The following is a 24,771-nucleotide window of genomic DNA, read 5'->3' as shown; positions in this document are numbered from 1 at the left end:
CATTCCTGTTGTCATTTTGTGTATTTTTTGTATGAATATTTAATTTTGTGTCATTTGGTGTATTTTCTTGTAATATATGTTTTGTTTTGTTTTCACTCATTTAGTATATTCTTATTATAAAGTGTGTGTGTGTCTCTCTCTTTCGCTACCTGTCCTCCTGGTTGCCATGTGAGACTCTCTCCAGCTCCTCTGTGAGTTCTCTCTCACACACGCACGTACGCGCATAGTCCGTCACAGGTTGTTGAAATGCGTCTGACGCCCAATGCGTGAAACATGAGAGAGAGAGAATGCACTACGAAAAATAAATGTTTTACAACACCAAATAAGTCCAAAATAATGGATCCACACATTCGGGCTACATAGAAGCTGTTAGAAAGCTTTCAGGTTGAACAGAATTTTTTTCCACATACACACACACATGCAGAACTTCCTTGATTTATTAGAGACTTGTACAGTGCCCTTTGGAAGTATGTATTCATATAGTCGGGTCTTAAAGTAGAGCTGTCAATTATGGCCAAATGAGTATGTGTTTTAAGGTTGGATGTTCAAAGAGGTGTACATACTCTGTACTCTGTAGTGTTATAAAGGGATATATTTGTGGGTGAAAAGTAAAATAGCGTGTTCAATTTCCCTGGTTTAATCCTATGGGAGGTGCGCGTGATAAGTGTGTTGTTTTTTGGAGTCATTATCTGTATTTTTGTATCTTTCTGTTGTCTTTTTGTGCATGTTTTGTATAATTATTGTTTTTTGTTGCCATTGTTGTGTGATTCTGCAGTCATTTTGTATGTTTTTGTATAAATATTTAGTGTTGTGTATTTTTGTTTAAATACAGTATTTCATTTTGTGTATTTTGAGTCATTTTCATATTTTTGTTGTTCGGTTTATTTTTCTGTAATGTATGTTTTTTTTTAGTCATATTGTGTTTTTTTTGTGCATTTCTGTTGTGTGTATTTTTTGTATAAATGTGTAGTTTTTTGTTTTATTTTACTCATGTATTTTTATTGTAAAGTGTGTGTGATAACTTTGGGGTCCCGTCCGACCGGTTGAAACAGCGAACGGTCAAACAAACATGAAAATAAACGTTTTGAAATGTAATCACCGAATAAGGAACAGTCAAAAATAGGGATGGAAATTGATAAGAATTTAGTGATTCCGATTCCATTATCGATACTGCTTATCAATTCGATTCCTTACCAATTCTTTTAACGATTCTCATTAGGTGAGGGAATTAATTAATACAAATGGATTTGTTTGCTTTAACTCTTCATTATGTTTGTCTCTTTAATTTCACGCAGGAAGAGCAAACTAAAGACAACGATCAGTACCAGTCCGTCTCCCGTGTCCGATTACTTGTTATGAGGACTTACACTAGCAACAATGTGTGTTCTTGTGGAAGTTTGTTGTTTTCGGAAGAAAAATTTGTGCAAGAAGCAACTTTAGCACGAGTATACAGAACCCGGAAGTGAGTAGCGACAGTGCAACTGCAAACTCAGCACGTAGGACAGTGCAACTGCAGGTGGAGGAGGTGGATTCTCCGCGGTCAACAGCGAACAACTATATGATGGAATGAGTTTCACTTGGTACTAGCATTAACAAACAATATACAGGACCTGGGGGAGTTTATCGTTAAGTATTTGTGATGTAAGAGGAACCTATAAGCTGAATTTACAGGCAAGCAAACAAATGATTCCTAGGAATTGGATTACTGGGAACCGGTTCTCAGAAAGAACCGTTTTTCGATATATAGTATATAGTATAGTGCATACGGAAAGTATTTACAGCGCTTCGCTTTTCCCACATTTCATCATATTACAGCCTTATTCCAAAAGGGATTCAATTCATTTGTTTCCTCAAAATTCTACACACAATACCCCATAATGACAACATGAAAAACATTTTTTTTAAATGTTTGCAAATTTATTAGAAATAAAGAATAAAAATATAACATGTACATAAGTATTCACAGCCTTTGCTCAGTACTTTGTTGTGGCACCTTTGGCAGCAATTACGGCCTCAAGTCTTTTGAAATATGAAGCCACAAGCTTGGCACATCTATCTGTAGCCATTTTGGCCCATTCCTCTCTACAGAACCTCTCGAGTTCCCCATCCAACCATCAGGTTGGGAGCATTGGTGCACATTCATTTTCAGATCCCTCCAGATGAGTTCAATGGGATTAAAGTCTGGGCTCTGGCTGGGCCACTCTAGGACATTCACAGAGTTGTCCTGAAGCCACTCCTTCGATATCTTGGCTGTGTGCTTAGGGTTGTTGTCCTGTTGAAAGATATACCGTCGCCCCAGTCTGAGGTCAAGAGCGCTCTGGACCAGGTTTTCTTCCAGGATTTTTCTATACATTACTGCATTCATTTTTCCCTCAATCTTGACTAGTCTACCGGTTCCTGCTGCTGAAAAACATCCCCACAGCATGATGCTGCCACCACCATGCTTCACTGTAGGGATGGTATTGGCCAGGTGATGAGCAGTGCCTGGTGTCCTCCAAACATAACGCTTGGCATTCACGTTAAAGAGTTCAATTTTTGTCTCATCAGACCAGAGAATTTTGTTTCTCATGGTCTGAGAGTCTTTCAGGTGCCTTTTGGCAAACTCCAGGCAGGCTGCCATGTGTTTTTTACTAAAGAGTGGCTTCCGTCTGGCCACTCTACCATACAGGCCTGATTGGTGGAGTGCTGCAGCGATGGTCGTCCTGCTGGAAGGTTCTCCTCTCTCCACAGAGGAACCCTGGAGCTCTGTCAGAGTGACCATCGCGTTGTTAGTCACCTCCCTCACTAAAGCCCTTCTTCCCCGATCACTCAGTTTAGAGGGATGGCCAGCTCTAGGAAGAGTCCTGGTGTTTTCAAACTTCTTCCATTTACGGATGATGGAGGCCACTGTGCTCATTGGGACCTTTAAAGCAGCAGAAAAAAAAATTGTACCCTTCGCTAGACCTGTGCCTTGAGACAATCCCGTCTTGGAGGTCTATAGACATTTCTTTCGACTTCATGCTTGTTTTGTGGTCTGACATGCACTGTTTACTGCGGGACCTTATATAGACAGATGTGTGCCTTTCCAAATCATGTCCAATCAACTGAATTTACCACAGGTGGACTCTAATTAGGCTGTGGAAACATCTCAAGGATGATCAGTGAAAACAGAATGCACCTCAGCATTTAACATGCTTTGGGGCTGTTTCAAAGGGACCAGGACGACTGATCCATGTAAAGGAAAGAATGAATGAGGCCATGTATCGTGAGATTTTGAGTGAAAACCTTCCATCAGCAAGGGCATTGAAGATGTAACGTGGCTGGGTCTTTTAGCACAACAATGAACCCAAACACACAGCCCGGGCAACAAAGTAGTGGCTTTGAAAGAAGCATTTCAAGATCCTTGAGTGGCCTAGCCTGTCTCCAGATCTCAACCCCAGAGAAAAGTTTTGGAGGGAGTTGAAAGTCTGTGTTGCGCAGTGACAGCTCCAAAACATCACTGCTCTAGAGGAGATCTGCATGGGGGAACGAGCCAAAATACCAGCAACAGTGTCATTGCACTCAGCTCCAGCTCAAACTGTGCGCAGAGCCCAAATGTACGCAGCACACAATGCATGTTCTCACACTGTACAGACCACACTCTGACACGATCTTACTGCTCACACTGTACGTTCACACACGACACGTTGGGGTCTTGTTTCCGGAAATACAACGTATAAATTAGAAGAAGAAGAACACTGAAGCGTCACCATTGAAACAGACGAAGAAGAAAAACCCGGAAGTGGAGAGACGCTCTCAAATCTCAGCAAAAAGAGCATTAAAAAATAAGACGGCGACGTGATGGACCAGGAGCTGGCTGGACAGACGTAGGCACGACAGTCCGTCAATTTTACAGCGGTCCGACGGTGTTCACGCATGCGCAGTGTGAGCGTTTACGGTAAGCCGGTCCGTGGCACTGCTTCAACTGTGCGATACCCTCACGAGGAGTGACTGGATTTCAAACATGTTTGAAATCCTTACGACCTACGATTGCTGATCGGGAGCTGGTCGTGAGGTGTTAATCGCTTCTCGTGACCCCATGTATACTACACGATGCACAACACACGATCTAGCAGAGACTCGCACGATCCCACAAAATATTTGGCTCAAAATGGGCCAAAAAAATGCACAGTGTATGCCTGCCTTTACAGAAAACATTTGACCTCTGTAATGTACCTTTTGTTGGCAATGACAAAGTATTGAGATGAGCTTTTGTTATTGACCAAATACATATTTTCCACCATAATTTGCAGATAAATTCATTAAAAATCCTACAATGTGATTTTCTGGATTTTTTTTCTCATTTTGTCTCTCAGAGTTGAGGTATACCTATGATGAAAATTCCAGGCCTCTCATCTTTTTAAGTGGTCATTTAGTCAGTCACAATTGGTGACTGACTAAATACTTTTTTGCCCCACTGTATGTAGCACATGTTCTTTGATTTGGAGAATTTTTAAAGTAAGTGTGTTTGTGTGTGTTTATTTGTAGGTCACAGTATGGCCCAGACCGGACAGATGGACTATAAAGCCTGGGAGCAATACTACAAAAAGCTAGGCAAGTACACACACTGAACTGTAAAAAATGTTTTATCTTGTAAGGACATTTCAGAAGTAAATAAATGTTCAAGATTATGTTCATCATGTGTATAAGTCTCTGTGTGCTTGTGCTAACAGGTCAGTCGTCCCAGCAGAGTTCAGTGACGGAGTACAGCGCAGCATTAGCAGATTACTACAGACAGCAGCCCTACCTGTGGAACCCAGCCCAAATCCAGGTAAGCCCCGCCCCCACACTTATTACCATAATGAATTGTGGGCAAGTCATGGTGAATTTGTCCTGCTTTAGATAAATCTGAGCTACCAAATTTTTTCACGCAGAATTGTTACAAATATAACACTGTGCTAACTTCGCGCAAATGCTGTGTTAACTTCATGCTAATGCTATGCTAACTTCATGCTAACGCTATGCTAACTTCAGGTTAACGCTCTCCTAATTTTAGGTTAACGCTTTGCCAATTGCATGTTAATGCTATGCTAGCTTCATACTAATGCTGTGATAGCCTCATGCTAACGCTGTAACGCTGTGCTTGCTCCATGCTAACGCTGTGCCAGCTCTATGCAAATGCTTTGCTAGCTTCATGCTAAGGCTGTGCTGTGTTTGCTCCATGTTAATGCTGTGCTAGCTCTATGCGAATGCTTTGCTATCATTCTAAGGCTGTGCTAGATTTATGTTAACGGTGAGCTGGCATTATGCAAACAGTGATAGCTTCATGTTCATGCTGTGTTGGCTTCATTCTAACGCTGTGCTAGCCTCATGCTAACATCTTGCTCTCTCTCTCCTAGGATCACTAGAGGCAGCGGATGACGGTCGACTTCATCGGGGTTTCCTAGCAACGCTCTGCCGCTTCCTCCTTTTGTAGAGAAAACTACGGATAACTGAAAATCACGAACTCTTTCCTTTCCGTTTTTTAACCGTACGAAGCCGATCCTTCCAGGCCGGACGTCAAGGAGGCGGGGTTAGATTTACGTTGTTTTGTATCGACTTGAACCTGAAGACGTTTCCGTGTGGATCAGGATCACCACGTTAGCCCTCACAGCTTAGCAGTCTTGAGCCTCAGAGGTGGTGATGATGTTTTATAGTGTGTGCGTGCGTGCGTGCGTGTGCATGTGTGTGTCTCTTCATGGTTATTTTGGATCAGAGATATTTTAAAGTGTTTGAAATTTTTCAGCATCAGTGATTCCTGTTATTCCTTCTGTTTTTTTTTCCTCCCACAGCGACCTCTTCAGGTTTTTTGGTGTAATGACAATAAATGATTTTATTTTATTCTATGTTTTTTGTGATGTCAGAAGACGGATCTCTCTGTGGTCGAACACTGTGCGTAAAGTTTATCGTTAACCATGGTGATGGATTCCTTTATCGGCCTTAAGTTAGTGAAGCAGTGTTTGTTTTGTAAAACATGCTGAATGTCTTCGTTTGTGAGCGAAACTGTTCTGTCAACCCTTTCTTTTATGATTATTTATAAATGCACAAATATCGACTTTTCACCTTTTTTTTTGTTTAAATCTGAGTTTTTTCACTTGTGAGATAAACAAATGCCTCCCCAGCATTGCGATCTCTCTAAATATAGGTTAAATTTACTGACTGTGTGTAATTCTGCTAAATATGTCAGTTGTAAAGAAAGTTATTTTACAATTTCACCTGCAAGTCGCCAGAAACTATTGGCTCAGAAACCGACTGAATCCAGCGTTCAATAACCAAAGTCCCCATCGTTTCCATCTTTTGGCTTCAAACTTTATGTAAAGTGACTCTGACTGCAGATCTGACAAACCTCTGAGTTGTAAACAAAGTCGTATCTTTGTCATATTTGTAGATTTTTGTTAAAGATGTTTGTAATTTCACATCAGTATTGTTAAACTTTTTAAATTTGAATCGTGTTGTCGGACTGTAGTGATCGATTCCTTTATCCGCCTTACGTTAGCTAACTGCTATCTGCTGTGAAAAACACATGAAATACTTTTTCTGTCCAGAACTTATCATCTGTTACAAGTATTTATGATTCATAAATAGCGCTACATTTTTAGCTCATGGTTTAGATCGTCAATTTATTTTTGCCTCAGTCGCCCAAAACTACGCGCAAACAATCTGACCAAACCAAAATGAGTTTTCCATCCACATAGAAAATGTATGTGCGCTCGTTCTTTCCTCAATGTAATATATTCATAAATGCATAAATACCTCGTTTAATTGCGTAAATACTTGTGTTGCTTGCTGTTGGCGAATATAGGTTATATTTGCGATTGTTAGCCTTCATATACGACACAAGCAACTAATGCTCGTGTGCACAAGTCTGAAAATGCTCCCGTTTGACTCTCGCAAAACTACGAGCATTAAGTCCACACCAACGTATTGACACCTTACGACCTCCAACACGGTGTTGCCCCATCCTTAATTAGCTTTATGAGCATAAATTAATCTGATGCGCTGTGATTCTCTATCATGAACAAATCTCATATCGCTATCGTTATAATTGTCACTAAATATACGTAACAGTGTGTATTTTCAATGTGCGCAGAATTTATTTTTTCCTTTAAGCAAGTTTTGATTTTAGCGTTCACATTCATATGTTTTATGCGGTTTTGAATTTTTATGGGTTTGTCGTGCATTATAATTTCTTATCGGTTTGCGGGAAGGTTAACTTATGTTAGCTTTAGCATTAATTATCATTATTGTGCGTAAACAGTGTGCATGTGGGCGTTATTTTTCTTGCGTGTGTTTATTAGTGTCGCGTGTGCGCTAATGTCTATTTGTTAACGTCGTCCTGGATGCAATATGTTTCGTTTGTCAATGACGTTTTTTTGCTCAGTTCGAGAACTCTATTTTCTGTACGTGTACATGGGCTGCGGCCGCTGTTGTTTTTGTTTGCTTCATAGTTCCGCTAGCATAATTGGTGCATTAGCGTCGTAGCTGCCTTAGCATCGGGGGTGTTTGGGACCACAGAGAGGTTTGTGTTGTGAGATCCGTCTGCTGTCGTCATAATGATGACGGCGATGCTAATGTTGGTGTATTTAAACTGTGTATCCACGTGTGAACGTCACCGTTTTAAATGTTTAACTCACGTGTTTCTAACTAATCCCGCGCACAGTGTGCGTCAAGTTCTCAAGACTGCTAGGCTAACGCTCCCTCTCCCAACAGTCGCTGGTTGTAGTGGGAACGACGGACTGGTTCAGGTCTTCACGGTTTGATGGTTTCTGTTGTTTTTCTAAAGTGTAACCTGCAGATTTTTCTATTAGAGTCTATGGACAGATCGTTGTGTACGAACCCGAGCCACAGACTGTCGCTGTGTGATGATGATGATGATTAACAGGGCTAATAAACCGGCTCATCCTTGGTCCGACTGTCTCCACCTCCTCGCACCTTGGAATGTTTCATATTTTGTATGTCAGTCGCACGTTGGAGGCTGCAGATTAAAGGGATCCTCCACTGTTTTTACAAATGTAGCCTAAAATATTTGAAATTCCTTTGTTAGAAGATCTATGTATAACAAAACACATTATGCACCAAATTTATTTTATTAACTTTTAAAAATGGGACTACTTTAAAGTTATAGGGCCTGTGTTCCTCCATCTTGAAATTACATGATTTATGATGTCACATGGCCCCAATGGCTGTAAACACACCATTGTTTTCTATTCGAGTGAAGCATTCAACCTGCTTTTTAGATAATTTAGATGCTGTTTCAGTCAAAAGGACAACTTGTACTGCTTCTAGTTAATCTAAATATGGACTACCACCCAAAAGAACTTATATCCTCAGGGTTTGTGTTTTTAACAGTCCGTGATTACTTGCTGACTTAAGCCACCAGAGCATGTAGGCGCACTGTTTAAGGGATAGTGAAGGTCCCCGAGGAGAGGTCTTCTCTGCTTCATTATCTACTACCGAAACTGTTTTTATCTTTCTGTAAACAAGAGGTTTAAATCGACATCTTTAACTTTTCCTGATTATTTGGAGCAACCAAAAGCAGCACAAGTTGTCATTTTGACTGAAAAAGCTGCTAAATTATCTAAAAAGCAGGCTGATTGCTTCACTTCAATAGAAAATAATGGGGTGTTTACAGGCAATGGGGCCCTGTTACATCATCAATCACGTGATTTCAAGATGGAGGAACACGCAGGCTCTGAAACTGTAAAGTTGACCCATTTTTAAAAGGAAATTTAATGAATATGGTGCATCATAATGGGTTTGGAATTTACCTATCAGAAGATCTATGTCTATCAAAGGATTTTGGTCCCATTTGTAAAAAGAGTTGGGAAACTCTGTAACTCTTGCTGTTGAGTACTGACTAATTAGCATTAGCTGGCAATCACACTTGTGTGGTGGTAGCAGCAGAACATAACAAAATTGCATACACCTAAGATGATGGCAAAAATGATAGAAAAGCTAACAAAACCACATGACGACGGAGAGCCGTTGGGTACTGACTAATTAGCAATAGCTGAAAGTGGTGTTTGAAACCAACTGGTGATCATTCTACGCGGAGGGTGGATGTGGCTGCTGTTATTTCAGGCTTTAGCGATTGATGAGAAGAAATGGCTTTGTTTTGTTCTTTTGTGTGAGATCCTGAGGGTGCAGCGCTCCCTATGGTGATGGTATCTTCCACAGGCTGAGGAATGTTCCATCTCAGAAGCAAACACACGACTGTGTGTGATCGCTGATTCTGTTCCAGTAAATCAGAAAATCACCCTTTCTGACACTTTATTTTGAAGTTCTGTCATTAAAAATTCTCGAAAAGTTTCCAGACAGCAATGCTGTTGTTTATTATATATATATAAATACATACACAGAGGAAGAATTAAAGCTTTTTCTTTGAAGTTTGTGGAAAACTTTGTAGCGAGTGTAATTACTTATTCATGTTCCCCGGCAGATGGTCTGAGTGACAGTGTGATGTCATCGCTCGTTATGACGCCATCACTGTAATTACACACTCAGAGCTGACCTCTGGGGACCAATCAAACAGCAGCGTTCACCAGAGGGGCGGGGCTGTGAGTGGCAACACTCTGAATAATGCAGGGACTTTTATTGTGAAAGTCTGTAATATAGGCTTTTATTTTAAGTCTGTGTAAGAGCTTTTATTTTGAAAGACAAAGCTGTCCTTGTGAAAAACTGCAAAAGACCGCTTTTTTGTGAAAGTCTTTGTAAAAGAAAGTAAAATTTGTGTTATTTTGAAGGGTAAGATGAAGAAACTAATGGAGAGGAAGCGATTTTTAAAAGGATCCTATAGTTACAGTGTGTGTAAGTACAGTGTGTGTGTCTGTGTGTCAGAGCTGATTAAACTTTAACGTGATGGATTTCTGGATGGTTTCCAAGTGTGTGTGCTTGAGCGTGCGCGCGCGCGCTCGCGCCTCCTCTCCCAGTATAAACTGGTCTCATGTGCAGGAAGCTGACACACCCTTTGGTGTTGTTTGTTGGAGGGTAAGGCGCTGCAGGTGAACAGGGTCAATAAATAACTTTATTAGTCCAACACATGAACACAGAGTGTTTTGATTGGTGGACTGTGAATAACTATGGCTTTAAAACAAGAACTTTGATCCAGTATTTGCTGCTCAGTGTGTGTGTTGTTAATGATGGAGGCCTTTCTTCATTTGCAGTGAAACTATTTCCGTGTGTGTGTGTAAAAGTCACACTTCATTCAAACCTTTCATTGTGTTTTTCACTTTGGAACAAACATGGAGGTGTTTGTTCAAGCGACTGAACTTCTATCTTTCTTATTAGGAATATCACGAAAATTCAAACAAACGCATTTGACCCTCCGGCTTCCTGTAATCTACTGTTTACAAGATGGATGACAACGCGGATTATCCTGTTGACTCATAAATCGGTTGTGTGTAGTGATGCACCGAAAAAACAGCCCGGCTGAAAATGAGTGAGCAAACACTGCGGTCAGCACTCGCTTGTCTATAAACGGACCCAACATGTCTGGAGCGGTGGAGTTCAACACATTTGAGCACTAAAGCTTCTTCTAAGCAGAGGTTGAGATGGAGTAAGAAGCAAAAACAGTGATGTGATTTATGTTTGAGAAGGCTGAGAGTAGAAAGATAAAGAGAGAAGTGCTACTTAAGCTACGGAACAGTTAGAGCCCACACCATTGATGTGATGATTGGGAAATGAAAAAAATATACGTGCTCTAAACACAAGCCATATTTGAATCACGCACAAACCAAAACATTGGTGCCGTACTGAAAGAGGAGCAACTGAATGAAAAGTCCAAAGAAAGGCCCTCAGTCTAATGATTTAGACACTTTAGTAATAATAAAAACAGTTAAATTGGTAGATTTGTTTTCATTCTTTATTTGTGAAGTCAAACACTCATCACACTGTCTCACACTTTGGTTTTTCATTAACAAACATTCGTTACACATTTGTTACTCTTCACTTGAAAGTTGTTTTTTTAACTTTTTATATCGTATCGTAAATTGAGTATTTCGCTACACCTATTCGAGAGAGAGACAGCTGTTCTCGTGAACACTAACGACCGTCTTTAATCCCGTTACAGGAACAATTGCTGAGCTGAGTTTGTGTTCTCACCGACTCCAAACGCTCTGTGCGCGTGCCAGTCACCTGCTGCTGTCTGCAACACACTCACACGCGCGCACATACTGGCGGCTCTAAACCCGTTAAACCGTGTCCAGGAGGCCGCATGCAAGACGGCAACGGTTAAAGAAACACACACACACACACACACACACACACACACACACACACACACACACACACACACACACACACACACACACACTGATACAATAATATTCACACAGTGATACACGAATACACAGACGTGTGTGTAAGGGTGAAATGATAAACCTCGTTGCGTTATCAAATCAGATGTTTTCCTTCGACTCAAAAACTGAAAACAAAAATGTTTGTGTGCATGCGCGTGCACGTGTGTGTGTGAATGTTTCCAAAGTGTTTGTGCTCATAAAGACTGCAGCGGGCTGCCTTTGAAAGGCTTGGGCAGTGCATGTGCGTGTGCGCGTGTCCGTGTAATGAATGTTTAAAAGCTCATAAATACAGATCACAGAGGATAATAACCCTGGTGCATTATGGGATGGAGCGGGGGCTGTTGTCAGGGTGACGGCAGCGCTAATCGCTTTTCCTGCTCTGTCACTCACTCACACACGCACGCACTTGGTGTGTGTGTGTGTGTGTGCGTGTGTGTGTGTGCGTGTGTGTGCGTGTGTGTGAGTGTGTGTGTGTGTGTGTGTGTGTGTGTGTGTGTGTGTGTGTGTGTGTGTGTGTGAACACATTAGAAACATTCAGGAGCCAGACCTGCCAGAAGATTCATCCACTTTGTCTGTGTTTTTAGAGAAAAAAACCTACACACATACAAACATATACAAATACACACAAACTGATACACACCTGTGTTAATGTTGGAAAAAATACTTTTTCTCACAATGATACACCCCCCACCACACACACACACACACACACACACACACTGAACGGCTCGCTGTGACTCTCTGAGCTGTGATTGGCTTTTAATATCCCCCCCCCCCACCCCCCCACGCTCTTTTAAAACCCATACGCTTCCTCACGGACTTTCTGCGGTTCCGACCGTCGGTGTGTCACCTGCAGCTCACAGACAGACAGACAGACGCCCTCCCCGGTGCTGACCCTGGTCCTCTCTGCACACTGACCCCGGTGCTCCCCTCTGTGACCCCGGCCATGGGCTCCGTGCTGCCCGGCTCCTCTCTGAGCCTGAAGCCGCTCTTCAAGCCGCAACAGCCGCTCTCCCTGGCGGACGTCATCACGTCGGACGTCCTGCACAGCTTCCTTTACGGACGGTGGAGGCACGTGCTGGGCGAGCAGCCGCCGCACCTGTCGCACGAGGACCGCACCGGGCCGAGCGCGAGCCCGCGGACCGCCTTCACCGCCGAGGCGCTCGCGCAGAGCTTCAGTGGAGGTCAGTGAATGACCTGTAGTGTTTTTAAATCATATACTTAATGAAATAATTTAAAACCACTGTTTTTGAAATATCATCCAATCATTTGATTTCGATCAACCCAATGTATTATAATTTGAGGTCGAATTGTTTTTAATTATTGATCCATTATATATTAAAAAAAAAGAAAAAGATTATTATTCGATTCTGTGAATGTTGGGCTATTCAAATAATTAAGGGAATAGTTTTCTAACGGAAATAATAATAATTAAAATAAACACACAACAACGATCGTTCCGTTTAGTGTCGGTGCGTCCTCCCGTTATTAATTAATTTATTGTTTAATTCATTCATTAACACTCACCGCTGAATCTGTCTTGGCCTGCAATCCGATACGCGCTCCGGTTAGTTTTAATTTTAGCAGCCGTTTCGCGTTAAATTCGTTTTTTTTCCCCTTAAAATTCGTTAGAAACAATTTTTAAGAAACGATTACGCGTAAATTCCCGCGCTCCGGAGCGTCCATTTATTGGTTTTTAGCGTTTGTAACGTGCGCGTTTCAGCAGTGAGAGCCTTTCTAACGTGCGTATGTGTGTGCGCGCGCGTCTGTGTGTGTGCAGAGGTACAGAAGCTGTCCAGTCTCGTTTTGCCTTCAGAGGTCATCATCGCTCAGAGCTCTGTACCAGGTGAGTCGTGTGTGTGTGTGTGTGTGTGTGTGTGTGTGTGTGTGTGTGTGTGTGTGTGTGTGTGTGTGTGTGTGTGTGTGTGCGTGTGTGCGTGCGTGCGTGCGTGCGTGCGTGCGTGCGTGCGTGTGTGTGTGTGTGTGTGTGCGTGCGTGCGTGCGTGCGTGTGTGTGTGTGTACTCTCACACTAACCCTGTGTGTGTGTAGGTGAGGGTCTGGGGATCTTCTCTAAGACGTGGATCAAAGCGGGGACAGAGATGGGTCCGTTCACAGGCCGCCTCGTGTCTCCGGAGCACATCGATGTTTACAAGAACAACAACCTGATGTGGGAGGTAACGGCAACAAAACAACAATAACAGCACACACATTTATCACCAACAGCAACAAACATACACATATAATTCCACCTGAAATGTTCTGCAGCTGTATGTGAAAAATAACAACAAACTGAAAATGTTAACATGTTTCAGATGAAAGAAAGAGAAAAAGTCAGCAACAAACACAAAATACAAAGTTTTCAGTTTGAAAACGAACACTATTTTATCTCCTTTAATGTTGAAGGTCAGAGGAGATGCTGAGCTTCCTCACACAAACATCAGCCTTTACATTCTGAGCAGGACACGCAGATGATACATTGCAGTGTTTTTCAACCTTTTTTGAGTAAAGGTTAATGTTTTCATTGAAAAAAATCCCAAGGCACACCACCAACTGAAAATGTTAAAAAGGGAAACTTTGTAGCCTTTATTAACAATACAGTTCTTGTAAAAGGGCGTTGAATAGGAATTAAAAAACAACAACAAAAAAAAACAAAAACACAAAGAACAATGATTTTATGATTTTTTTATATTTCTTCTTTCTAATAAAAAGTGTAATTAACAAACTGCAGTCATTCTTATGAGAGTTTTTAATTGGAATCAAATCAACAACAAAATATATTATTTTATTTCACATTTATTTTTTCAAATAAAAAGTTAGAAATGAGAAATATTTATCTTATATTTATATAATATATATAGAGGGTCTCCTCTCAACAGCAGTACAATGGAAGATTTACACAATAATTCCTTTTCAAAAATGTTTTTTTTTTGTAGGTGAACTTGAATAATTTGGTTGAAAACAGTGTGACAGGATCAATGGTAGAGTGGGTCTTCCAATAACCAAAGGGTTGGGGGTTTGAATCCTGCTCTATCCAAGCCATTGTCGTTGTGTCCTTGGGCAAGCCACTTTACCCGCATTGCCTCGTATGAATGAGTTTGAATTGTGCATGAATGTTGGTGGTCGGAGAGGCCGCAGGCGTGAAAAGGCAGCCACTCTTCTGTCAGTCTGCCCCAGGGCAGCTGTGGGTACAATGTAGCTTACCATTACGTGCTTTGAGTCTCCTAAAAAAAGCGCTATATAAATCCTTATTATTATTATTATTATTATTATTATTATTATTATTATTATTATTATTATTATTATTATTATTATTATTATTGTGCTTTGTTAGCGTGATTGTGTTTTGGTATCGGAGAGCAGAAATCGAACGGCGCAAAACATACAGTAGGAGCTGAAATTAAGTTGTAAAATTCGTTTGGGAAAACAAACAAACATGTGGAGATATTTATCGGGTGTTGAAAAACCTGAAGTGCTAAAAAGAAGGGCTGCTGCAGACACAAGAAAATACAGATGAAAGAGGATCTGAAAAGAAGAAGAAATTGAGGAGTTTTATAGTGTGTGGATGTCGGGTCGTAAGTGGCTGGTATTCGACCATTTGTTCACCTTTAAAATGTGCACTACAGAGATTGTGGGGAGTAAGATATGTTTACATTTGATGAGCATGCATGTTAGTAAAACATTTTTTGTCTACACTACATGTCATTCTTAGTTCTGATTATTTCTATATTCTTTCCAACTACAAACCGTGTTCAGGGATCCAATTTTCATCTGAGTTAAGTTTGTTTATTAAGTTATGAGAATATACTTCATAAAATGTTCACTTCTCTGACACACCTAAAGTTCTATTAGGTTATTACACCTAGGTTATTACAACATTGTTTTAAATTAAATGATTACATTTTCTTACCATTTTAATGTCTTTCTGCAATCAACTAAAAAAAAATATATATATATATTTAAAGAAACATGAACGCTTAAATCTGTTATGTAGAATGTAGTTTATTTTCGCTGGAAAAAAATTGGGCGGTGAGCTAAAAAGCTAATCTAAAACCCTGATTATAGTCCATGTGTGTGCGTGCGTGCAGGTGTTTAACGAGGACGGCACGGTGCGATACTTCATCGATGCGAGTCAGGAGAACCAGAGGAGTTGGATGACTTACATCAAATGTGCTCGAAACGAACAAGAACAAAACCTGGAGGTGGTTCAGATCAACAGCAGCATCTTCTACAAGGCTGTGGAGGTACACACACACACACACACACACACACACACGCACACACACACACACACACACACACACACACACACAGACACACACACACACACACACACACACACACACACACACACACACACACAAACAGTTTGTTAATGACTGCTCAATGTCCATTATAATCAGCCTCAATTAAAACACTGAGCAAAGACTTATTTTACTCCCTGCAATGTGTGAACTTCAACTGTTCCATCGAAAGGATGGAAAAACCTTTGAAATAAGTCTCGTCGTTCATCGAACACGCGCCGCATTCTCTAAACTGCGCGTTGGCGCTCTCTGCTGGAGGTGGGCGGTACTGCAGGCAGTGTTTGAAAGGCAACTAAAGTTATATTTTATTTTAGTTATTTAAAAACTGCATTGAAAAGATGGTAAGTTTGGATTTACACCATGAAGTATTTAAAAAAAAAAAAGGACAGATAAATTATTCTGATGACACCATCCCCTCAGTTTGTTTCTGTCATCTTAAAAAGAGAAAAATTCTTTGTGTGTCTAGCAGTGGCGTCTGGTGCATTTTTCTCCAGGGAGGGCTACAACCCAAATTAGACATACACCAAAAACAGGGTTTGTGTAGTTTTGGACAAATAAGTAAGGAAAATTGCAGTTACAGAACTGCTTTCAAACTAGCAAAATGTATTGCCACAGAACCCATAAACAAGTAAGTACATATGTAGTTTATACAATGAAGTGAGTGAGTGTGTGTCAGAGTTATTATACTTTTTGAAATTTAATTTGTTTTTATTTAATTTTTTTAGTGAGCTTAACAAGTCATTAAATAAAAACGGGGGTGACAAAGGAAGTGGTCAATGAACATACATAATTTAACATCTGACAAAATATAATTTAGCACCTAGTTTACAACTGTCTGTTTAGTTTCCCTTTTGTCGCTCATTGACTCTAATCAATAAGTGGATCAATCAAAGGAAAACCCGCCGATGATGTGATTTCATGTGGATAGGTCGATCGTAGTGCCCCTTACTCTGAAATAATTTAGGACAGTTTTCATCTTAAATTCGTTTAATTTTTGTTAAAATTTGTTATTATTAAACGTTTATTTTTTAAAATGGTCTGAGGCTGAGCACACACACACACACACACACACACACACACACACACACACACACACACACACACACACACTGAGCACCGCAATGAAAGAAATGATAAAAGCAGCCCCATAACCCTTCTGTTTTTGTTCTATTTCATTTGTCTGTTTTATGTATTTGTTTTATTTGTGTGCATTTTGTTTGTTTGTTTTGTTTTTGTTTGTGTGTGTGTTTTCTTTGTGTGCTTATGTTCATTTGTTTGTTTGTTTGCGTGTTGCAGACCATCCCTCCTGATCAGGAACTCTTGGTTTGGTACGGAAACTCACACAACACGTTCCTGGGAATCCCAGGGATTCCTGGAGGAGACGAAGAGCAAAGCAAGAAGACCAAGAGCGGTGATTATCAGCACTTATTGATCATTATTGGTGATTGGTAACGGTGATTAAATCATCATGGTAACTTAGGCTAAACGACTAACCTGGTTATGACCAGAGAGGTGTTTCATCAACCCAACTCGTGGTTAAGTCCAGAGGCTTTTTCACAATAACCAGGACAGGGGATAAATCCTGGAAAAAATGGCTATCCTGAATAAATATATCCACAAGTTGGTTGAACGAAAGCTGGCCAAATTTATCCCTGACAAGCAGCCATGGTGATTTAGTCTCTACAGCTAACCTGCTGCAGAGCAGGTAAACAACCAGGATAAAGTTATCCCTGTTGTGGCTCTGCTGTCAGTGCTGTGAGAAATTAGTGTTTTACAGAATGTTCATAGTTTTTATACATGTTTCTTCATCCATATATTACAAATAGTCATTTCAGTTGACTTTTGGTTTTAATATTTTTAATATCATATTTTATATATAAAGATGAAAAGAAGATATAAAAAGACAAGATTTGAGCAATGAAAGTGAGAAGGCAGATGGTTCTTTAGGAATATTGTCCTTATTAATAAAACACCAACAGTGAAAAGTTCAAAAAGATACAGAATAATCTGACCTTTCTCATTATGACTGCAATGTAACTTTTAAATTTTTTTTAAAGTGTGTCCTAAAAATAAGAAAATTAATACAGTACTGTTGGATCTAAAGGGTTCCACATTATTCTGATTTCACTTTTTAACTTTAAAATATCTCAATTCATGCAATTTATTTTTCTGTCAGGTCTACGGCTATGTTGTAATACTAATAACCCTGCTTGTGGAGTTGCTGTTGGAGGTTTGATTGAGATGGCTTATTGGGTTTCATTTTTTGTTAAATTATAGATGACAAATCCTTTCTCAAAACTTAGTTATATGTATATGTCTCACAGCCTCAGTAACATGCAACTTTATCGTTCAATGTAATGGTGGATCAGTGGTAGAATCGAGTTCAAGTTCCGGCTAGTACCCTTTCCCTTTTTTATTTTCTTTTTTTTTTTTGAGAATTTCAGTAAATCAATAAAGGTTTATTCTATTCTATTCTATTCTATTCTATTCTATTCTATTCTATTCTATGAGACACTTTAAAAAAAGAATACATCTGATAATTCGTAATTTATTAAAGTGATCATCAGCTCCACCTCCTCTTACTGTAACTATAGCAGTTCACTTTATTTATTCTATTCTAATCTACTATTATATTTACACATTGAGGCGGTCTGCTATTGTCTGCCAGCCTTTCTTTTTCTCCTTTTTAGCAGCGCTGCCGTATCATGTCTTTCATACGTTGTTTGGCAGGTGTAAACGAAGCTGCGCCTCCGTGATCCATATTTTCATCTGTGATTCTGTGATCGAATTCATCATCTTAAGAAAGCCGTGAACGCCCACTTATCTCAAACATCCTTCAGTAAACCTTGTCTCTTCATCCTGGCTCAGCAAACGTGCAACCAATTTATCCAAGATAGTGCTTTCTCATTTATTTATCTGACATTTGTACAATACCCCCCAGGTTTAACCTAATAGTCTAGCTCCGTTAAGCCGGGTTCTAACTGGAACGGCTGTTTCATTAAAGAGAAAACACCTTAGTTACCATAATAAAACAGTCTGTAGGCTAAACCTGCTCCCAACCAGGTTTAAGCAGCAGACTTGGCTTAAGCTGCAGACGCACTCATATGAAACCACGTCATCATTTTTAAAGAAGCCTTTTAGTGATGCATTAAAACACTCAACAAATATCTACAAAAGGAAAAAGGAGTCAAAAAGACTTCTGTTATACTTTGGTTTTTTAAATACTGCTTTAAAACGGTATTTCAAAAGGAAAAATAACAGAATATCATGGTAAATGGTTAATTATGATTTTGAATAGATACAAATGACGATGGAATCATTGCCTTATTACGTTTTTAATGTGTCCCTTATTTTTAATTAAATGATCACTGTCTTCACATGTTTAAACCATCAGTAACAATATGTCTATATAAGGATACGTGTGTATCCATCGCCTCCATTTACTGCACGATATAAATGTCCATTCATTGATCAGAGATTATTTATGAGAAACCTCTGAAAATACAGAGAGGGAGAGGCTGTTCAGGGACAGTCACTGTGAAGGCTCCCCAATGCCAAAAATACACTATCGCTTTCGGTCTTAGTACGTAGTGCACGCACCTCCCGTGCGCGCCGCTCACCTGCACCGGGAGCGTCTGCGGTGTTGGACTTGACATCCAGGGTCACTCAGCACCGCTGCTCCCTCTGTTCATTTGAATGTAATGTTTAATACTGAGTTACACAAACACTCACAAATCTCATAAATTACATTAATCTTTTATTAAACACTGACAGGTGTTAAGAAGAACTTATCAAACTCACATGATCATAGTGTGGGGTCACATGCTTCAATTGTTTGCTATGACAAACAAACAAGATGGCGGCGCCTACGGACGCATCGGCTTGAAGCGAGCTGCTATTTTTTTTATTTTGTTGTGCTTCTGAAAGAGGAACAATGACAATAAAAGGAATCTGATTCTGATGATAAATTGACTAAATAACACCATCTTTAACCCACAGTGCTCAGTAACAGATTATGTAATTTCCTGTTGGTCTCAGCATGCATTTCAATTGGCTATTTATTCTAAGTATACTAAGTAATTATTAGTATTATTATTATAACTATTAATACACTAAGTGGATTATTAATTAATAATAAGTGACCATCTACTGGTTGTTGTAATATATGATGGCTGCTACTAGAGAGAAACTGATTATGGGACAAAAATGTAAAAGAGTGAGGACAGAAGAGACAGTACATGTATTTAAAGAAGATCTGTGTAAACACAACTGGGAGTCAGTTTTAAGCGAAAACAATATTGACAAAGCCTATGAAACATTTTTAAATACCTTCAAAATATTATATGATAGAAACTGTCCAATAAAGAAATACACTAAAAGACATAAGTATTTTAGTGTATAGTGTAGTCTTGGATCACAAGAGGATTACAAAATGTCTGTAAAAAAAAATTCAAAAAAAGAACACACTATATAGATAATTCATTAAATATAGAACTGAAGCAGCAGAGAACAACTACAAAAAATATAAAAGTAAATTAACAACTATTTTACGAGCATCAAAACAAGAATTCTACATCAAATTATTAGATAACAATAAAAACAACTTGCAAGCATTTAGAACTTACTGAATATTGTCATTAGAAACAGCTCAAAACAAAGCACTTACCCTCAATATTTTACTAATAATGAAAAGAACATTGATAATATGAATGATGTGGTTAATGACTTCCAACAAGTATTTTGTAAATGTTGGACTAAAACTGGCAGGAAAAAGCAATAATCCTGGAGCAGATGATGGGTGGAAAGAAACATTAATTATTAGGAATCTAAACTCAATGTTTCTTACTGCAGTGGAGGAGAGAGAAATAATAGATATTGTAAATAAATGTATAAGCAAGACGTCACTTGACTGTGTTGGTATAGATATGACAATTGTCAAAAAGGTTATTGAAGAAATTGTTCATCCTCTAACATACATCTGCAATCTGTCTTTCCAATCTGTTAAATTCCCAAAAGAAATGAACAAGGCGAAAGTCATCCCACTTTATAAAACTGGAGACAGACATCAATTCAATAACTACAGGCCCGTTTCTCGACTGCCACAATTTTCCAAAATCCTAGAGAAGCTTTTCACTCATGGATTGGACAAATTTATTGATAATAAACTGCTGTCTGAAAGCCAATATGGATTCAGATCACAAAGATTCACCTCAATGGCATTAATTGAATCAATAGAAGAAATCACCAGCTCCATAGACAAAAAGAAATGGGCAGTAGGCGTGTTCAATAAGTCATGACATTTTAATCAATAAACTGGAGCATTATGGTATCGAGTGTGGTTCTACAGTGGATGAAAAGTTATCTAAGCAGTTTGCAGTTAACAGCAGTTTGTGAAAATGCTTGGACATTGTTTGTGGTGTCCCCCAGGGGTCTGTGTTGGGACCTAAACTATTTATTGTTTGCTGACGACACAAACATTTTCTGTATAGGGGAGGACAACAGCTCAGCATTGAAATCACATCAGAATTAAACAAATTAAAAAAGTGTAGATAAAACAAAATGTATGGTGTTTGGTAAGTGTAAGGGGAAGACTGATATGATATAAAACCTATGATAGAGGGTGTAAAAGTAGAAAGGGTTAAAGAAATGAAGTTTCTAGGTGTGATAATTGATGAAAACATCTGTTGGAAACCTCATATTAAACATGTTCAAACTAAGATATCCAAAAGTGTTTCAGTCCTCAGCAAAGCAACATACTTCTTAAACAACAAAGCATTACATATTTTACACTGCTCACTAATATTGCCTTATTTGAATTACTGTGTGGAGGTGTGGGGCAACACCTACAAATCCTCGCTCCGATTGTTGTGCATATCCCAGAAAAGAGCCATCAGACTGGTTCAAAAGGCAGGATTCCGGGACCACACTAATGCCTTTTTTATTAATTCAGGCTTACTAAAACTCTAGCTTAACTAATGCACAAAGCTAGAAACAAGCAACTTCCAGACAACATACAGAAACTTTTTTACTAGAGAGGGGGATTATAACTACATGGGGAATCTGGACTTCAGAACTAAGAGTGTTCAAACAACAATGAGGAGGATGTGCACTTCAGTCAGTGGAGTGGGGATTTGGAACAAACTCAGTCAAGACCTGAAACAATGTCCATGCATGAGACTGTTTAAAAAAGGCTCAAACTTTAAATATTAACTGAATACAGGTATGAAGTACGGTGAAGAAACTATAGGGTGTCTCTACACTGCAAAAAGGAATATGAGCAATTGTAGATATAATTGTATATATAGGTTTCGGGTGTTTACAGGCATATTGGGAAGGGGAGCACTGTGTGAATGAATGTATATGAATGCAAACTTGAGATTTTATGTTTATATACAGTATGTGTGTGTGCGTGTGTGTTTATATCTGATAAATATGTATATGTGTGAATATTGTATATATACAAATATATGTATATATAAGTCATCTATACTTACATATATAACACTATTTTCAATACAGAAATACAATTATAATATATAACTATTAAATATTGAAGAAGGGGTAGGATTTGACAAGTTTACTTCTTCCTACCCCTATTCAGGCATGCTAATCTGACATGAGATATGTATGTATGTTGATAAGTATGTGTATAACTACATTTTTATAAGATATAATTAATTTTATTAATTAACATCAAATGGTGTATATTTTTTGAATGTTTGTAGGTATAGGAATATTTTAGATGTATGTGATTGCACAACATTTATTAAATGTCACGTCTGAAAAAAAAAAAATAATTTGTTTATTCTGTAGTGACGCTGAGAGCCTCAGTCCTGTGAAATATTATAAAATACAAATATTGTCCACCTTATGATGTAGGCTGACCTATATGAACGCAGCATCAGAGCCACAGACAAGGTAAAAGTAAAAGTGAAACTCATCAGAGTGTCTGTTTATAATCTCACAAATTTAAGCATTAGCACTCATCAATTCCTGCATTAATTACTTGCTGCTTTTACTGCAGCAACAGCGTTGTTTTTGGTCTGAATTATTGATATTAATTCTTCATATTTTTAAAGAATTATTCCTCAATTGTGACGTAAATTGCTTTAGACAGTTTCTCCGAGTGTGATTGGTCTGAAGCTGCAATGTCCACCCGTCACAAGAGTGTGCACGAAGCCAGGCTGAAATCAACTTGCTTAATTTAGCAAGTTGATATCAAGGTTTGTAGTCCAGCTAACGGAGAATGTTTGGCTAGGTAAAGCCTGCTAACAGAGATAAATCCAGGATATAATTATCTAGCTTCGTAATACAGGCCCTTATGAATTAAAGCCTAACAATCATTAATTAGTCATTCATCAGATGTGATAATACGTCTATTTGTGATCAGTGTTTCTGATTAAGTGATGATTGTTTGTTGATAGTTATTGATTATTAGTAAATATCTTAATTTGATTCTCTGATCGCTGATTCTCTAGTTTGTACAATTATTCATTTTATCATTTATTTAATATTTATTCATCTCATTAATCAATTACCTTTTAATTAGTGATTGCCTGTTAGAGATGGATTATTGATCAATTGATTGATAAATTTGATTAATTATATTGATCTCGGCGTGGGCCTAGTGTTACTGACTGAAGCTCCTCCCTCTTTTATGCAGATGAGTTCCTGTCCTTGGAAGGCCCCCCCCCTTGCTCCACCCCTTGCTCCTCATTGGGCAGGATGCGCTGCGTCATCTGTCATCGAGGCTTCAACTCGCGCAGCAACCTGCGCTCGCACATGCGCATCCACACGCTGGACAAGCCGTTTGTCTGTCGCTTCTGCAGCCGCCGCTTCAGCCAGTCGTCCACGCTGCGCAACCACGTGCGTCTGCACACAGGCGAGCGTCCGTACAAGTGTCATGTCTGCCAGTCTGCCTACTCGCAGCTCGCCGGCCTGCGTGCACACCAGAAGAGCGCTCGTCACCGTCCACCTGCCGAGCCCGCGCATGCTACTCACTCACCGCCCGCGCACACACCGCAGCTCAGCGCCGTCACGCATGCCGGCCTGGTTCACCACATCCCTGCGATGGTGCTGTAACTGCTGACATGATACAGTGAAACTACAGACATGATACAAACTACAGACACGATGTAGACAAACTACAGACATGATACAGACAAACTACTGACACATGACAAACAAACTACAGATACCATACATACAAATGAAGGACAGCCCACTGACGCTTTGTCTGTTGCTTTGTGTTGCATGACGACTCGTGTTGTGTCCGTGGTGTTAGCATGTTGGCAAGTTTTGCTGCTTCCCTGTTAAAGTGTGTGACGTTGGAAGCTAATGGGCTAAGCTCACTTCCTGTAGAAGACGAGGACTTCCTGTGCTGTAAATATTGTAAATAGATGCTGAAGTGTGTCGACTTTAATGCGGTCTGCGCTCAGAATAAAGTATTACTGTAACCACGGCAACCACCCACACTGTTACTACAGTTTTGTGTGAAACTAATGACAAAAGCAACAGATGGACAGAAACAACGTTTGGCAGCGTCTTCTTGAGGTGATGATATGACCACAGCAGTGACGTCACATTTCATTAGTGAATTAATGTCCTCTAAATGTCTCCACTGTCCTCCCAGTCTCTGGAGAAAAGCTACACCAACTTAAATAAAGAGTTTAATCAGAATCAATGACTTCACATCACCATGATTGATTTAAGCTAAAAAATCATTAAAAAAACTACTTCAATATATTTGTTTTATAAATTAATTTGGACAGATTTATTTTATTGGTAACACATGACGTTCTTTACATTTATACTGCAGCTAGCCTTTAAGCTAACTTATAAACAGGCTTGTACATGTGCACAGTGTGCTCTCAGTGAACTTGTGTCTCCAAATATTTGCTTGTATCGCTTTGATTTGATTAGCCTCTGAGGAGCTGCCAAGAAAAAAGAAGTAGGTTTTACGACTAAAGTAACGATCAGATATCCTGACATAATTGTCCCACATCAGAACAGTTAGGACCTAACTGCTAGGAAGGCTCCACATACACGTAAAGAAAGCTTAAACATTAATGAAAGTGTCTATTTATCCAGTTGCCGTACAGACAACATCCGGTGCTATTGTTACAGTTACCTAAGTACAAGTACGTAGCATCTCAGGGTTAGGGTTAGGTTATAA

At 39.4% G+C, this 24,771-nt stretch overlaps 2 protein-coding genes across 2 annotated transcripts in view; both read left to right on the top strand.

Moving 5' to 3' along the window:
- LOC114470079 (far upstream element-binding protein 3-like) overlaps positions 1-5,492 on the top strand; it is a 29,321-nt gene extending 23,829 nt beyond the window's left edge. The window contains 3 exon segments of the mRNA XM_028458094.1: positions 4,507-4,572; positions 4,692-4,789; positions 5,358-5,492. Of these exon segments, the coding sequence (XP_028313895.1) occupies positions 4,507-4,572; positions 4,692-4,789; positions 5,358-5,366 (173 nt within the window). The 3' untranslated portion in view covers positions 5,367-5,492.
- A 6,462-nt stretch (positions 5,493-11,954) lies between these two features.
- prdm12b (PR domain containing 12b) lies at positions 11,955-24,246 on the top strand. The gene is made up of 6 exons (XM_028457827.1): positions 11,955-12,478; positions 13,075-13,140; positions 13,345-13,469; positions 15,381-15,536; positions 16,893-17,007; positions 23,260-24,246. The coding sequence occupies exons 1-6, from the start codon at positions 12,241-12,243 to the stop codon at positions 23,676-23,678; spliced, it is 1,119 nt and encodes a 372-aa protein (XP_028313628.1). The 5' UTR covers positions 11,955-12,240; the 3' UTR covers positions 23,679-24,246.
- Positions 24,247-24,771: the final 525 nt, after the last annotated feature.

The sequence above is a fragment of the Gouania willdenowi genome, chromosome 9 (assembly GCF_900634775.1).
Source record: "Gouania willdenowi chromosome 9, fGouWil2.1, whole genome shotgun sequence".
Taxonomy (NCBI): Eukaryota; Metazoa; Chordata; class Actinopteri; order Blenniiformes; family Gobiesocidae; genus Gouania; species Gouania willdenowi.
Note: the sequence above shows the minus strand (reverse complement) of the source record. Positions and strands in the feature narration are given on the sequence as shown.

Coding starts and splice junctions, on each gene's coding strand:
- prdm12b (XM_028457827.1), top strand. CDS start 12,241: ATGGGCTCCGTGCTGCCCGGCTCCTCTCTGAGCCTGAAGCCGCTCTTC. Junction 13,470..15,380: donor ACAACAACCTGATGTGGGAG/GTAACGGCAACA, acceptor GCGTGCGTGCAG/GTGTTTAACGAGGACGGCAC. Junction 15,537..16,892: donor TCTTCTACAAGGCTGTGGAG/GTACACACACAC, acceptor TGCGTGTTGCAG/ACCATCCCTCCTGATCAGGA.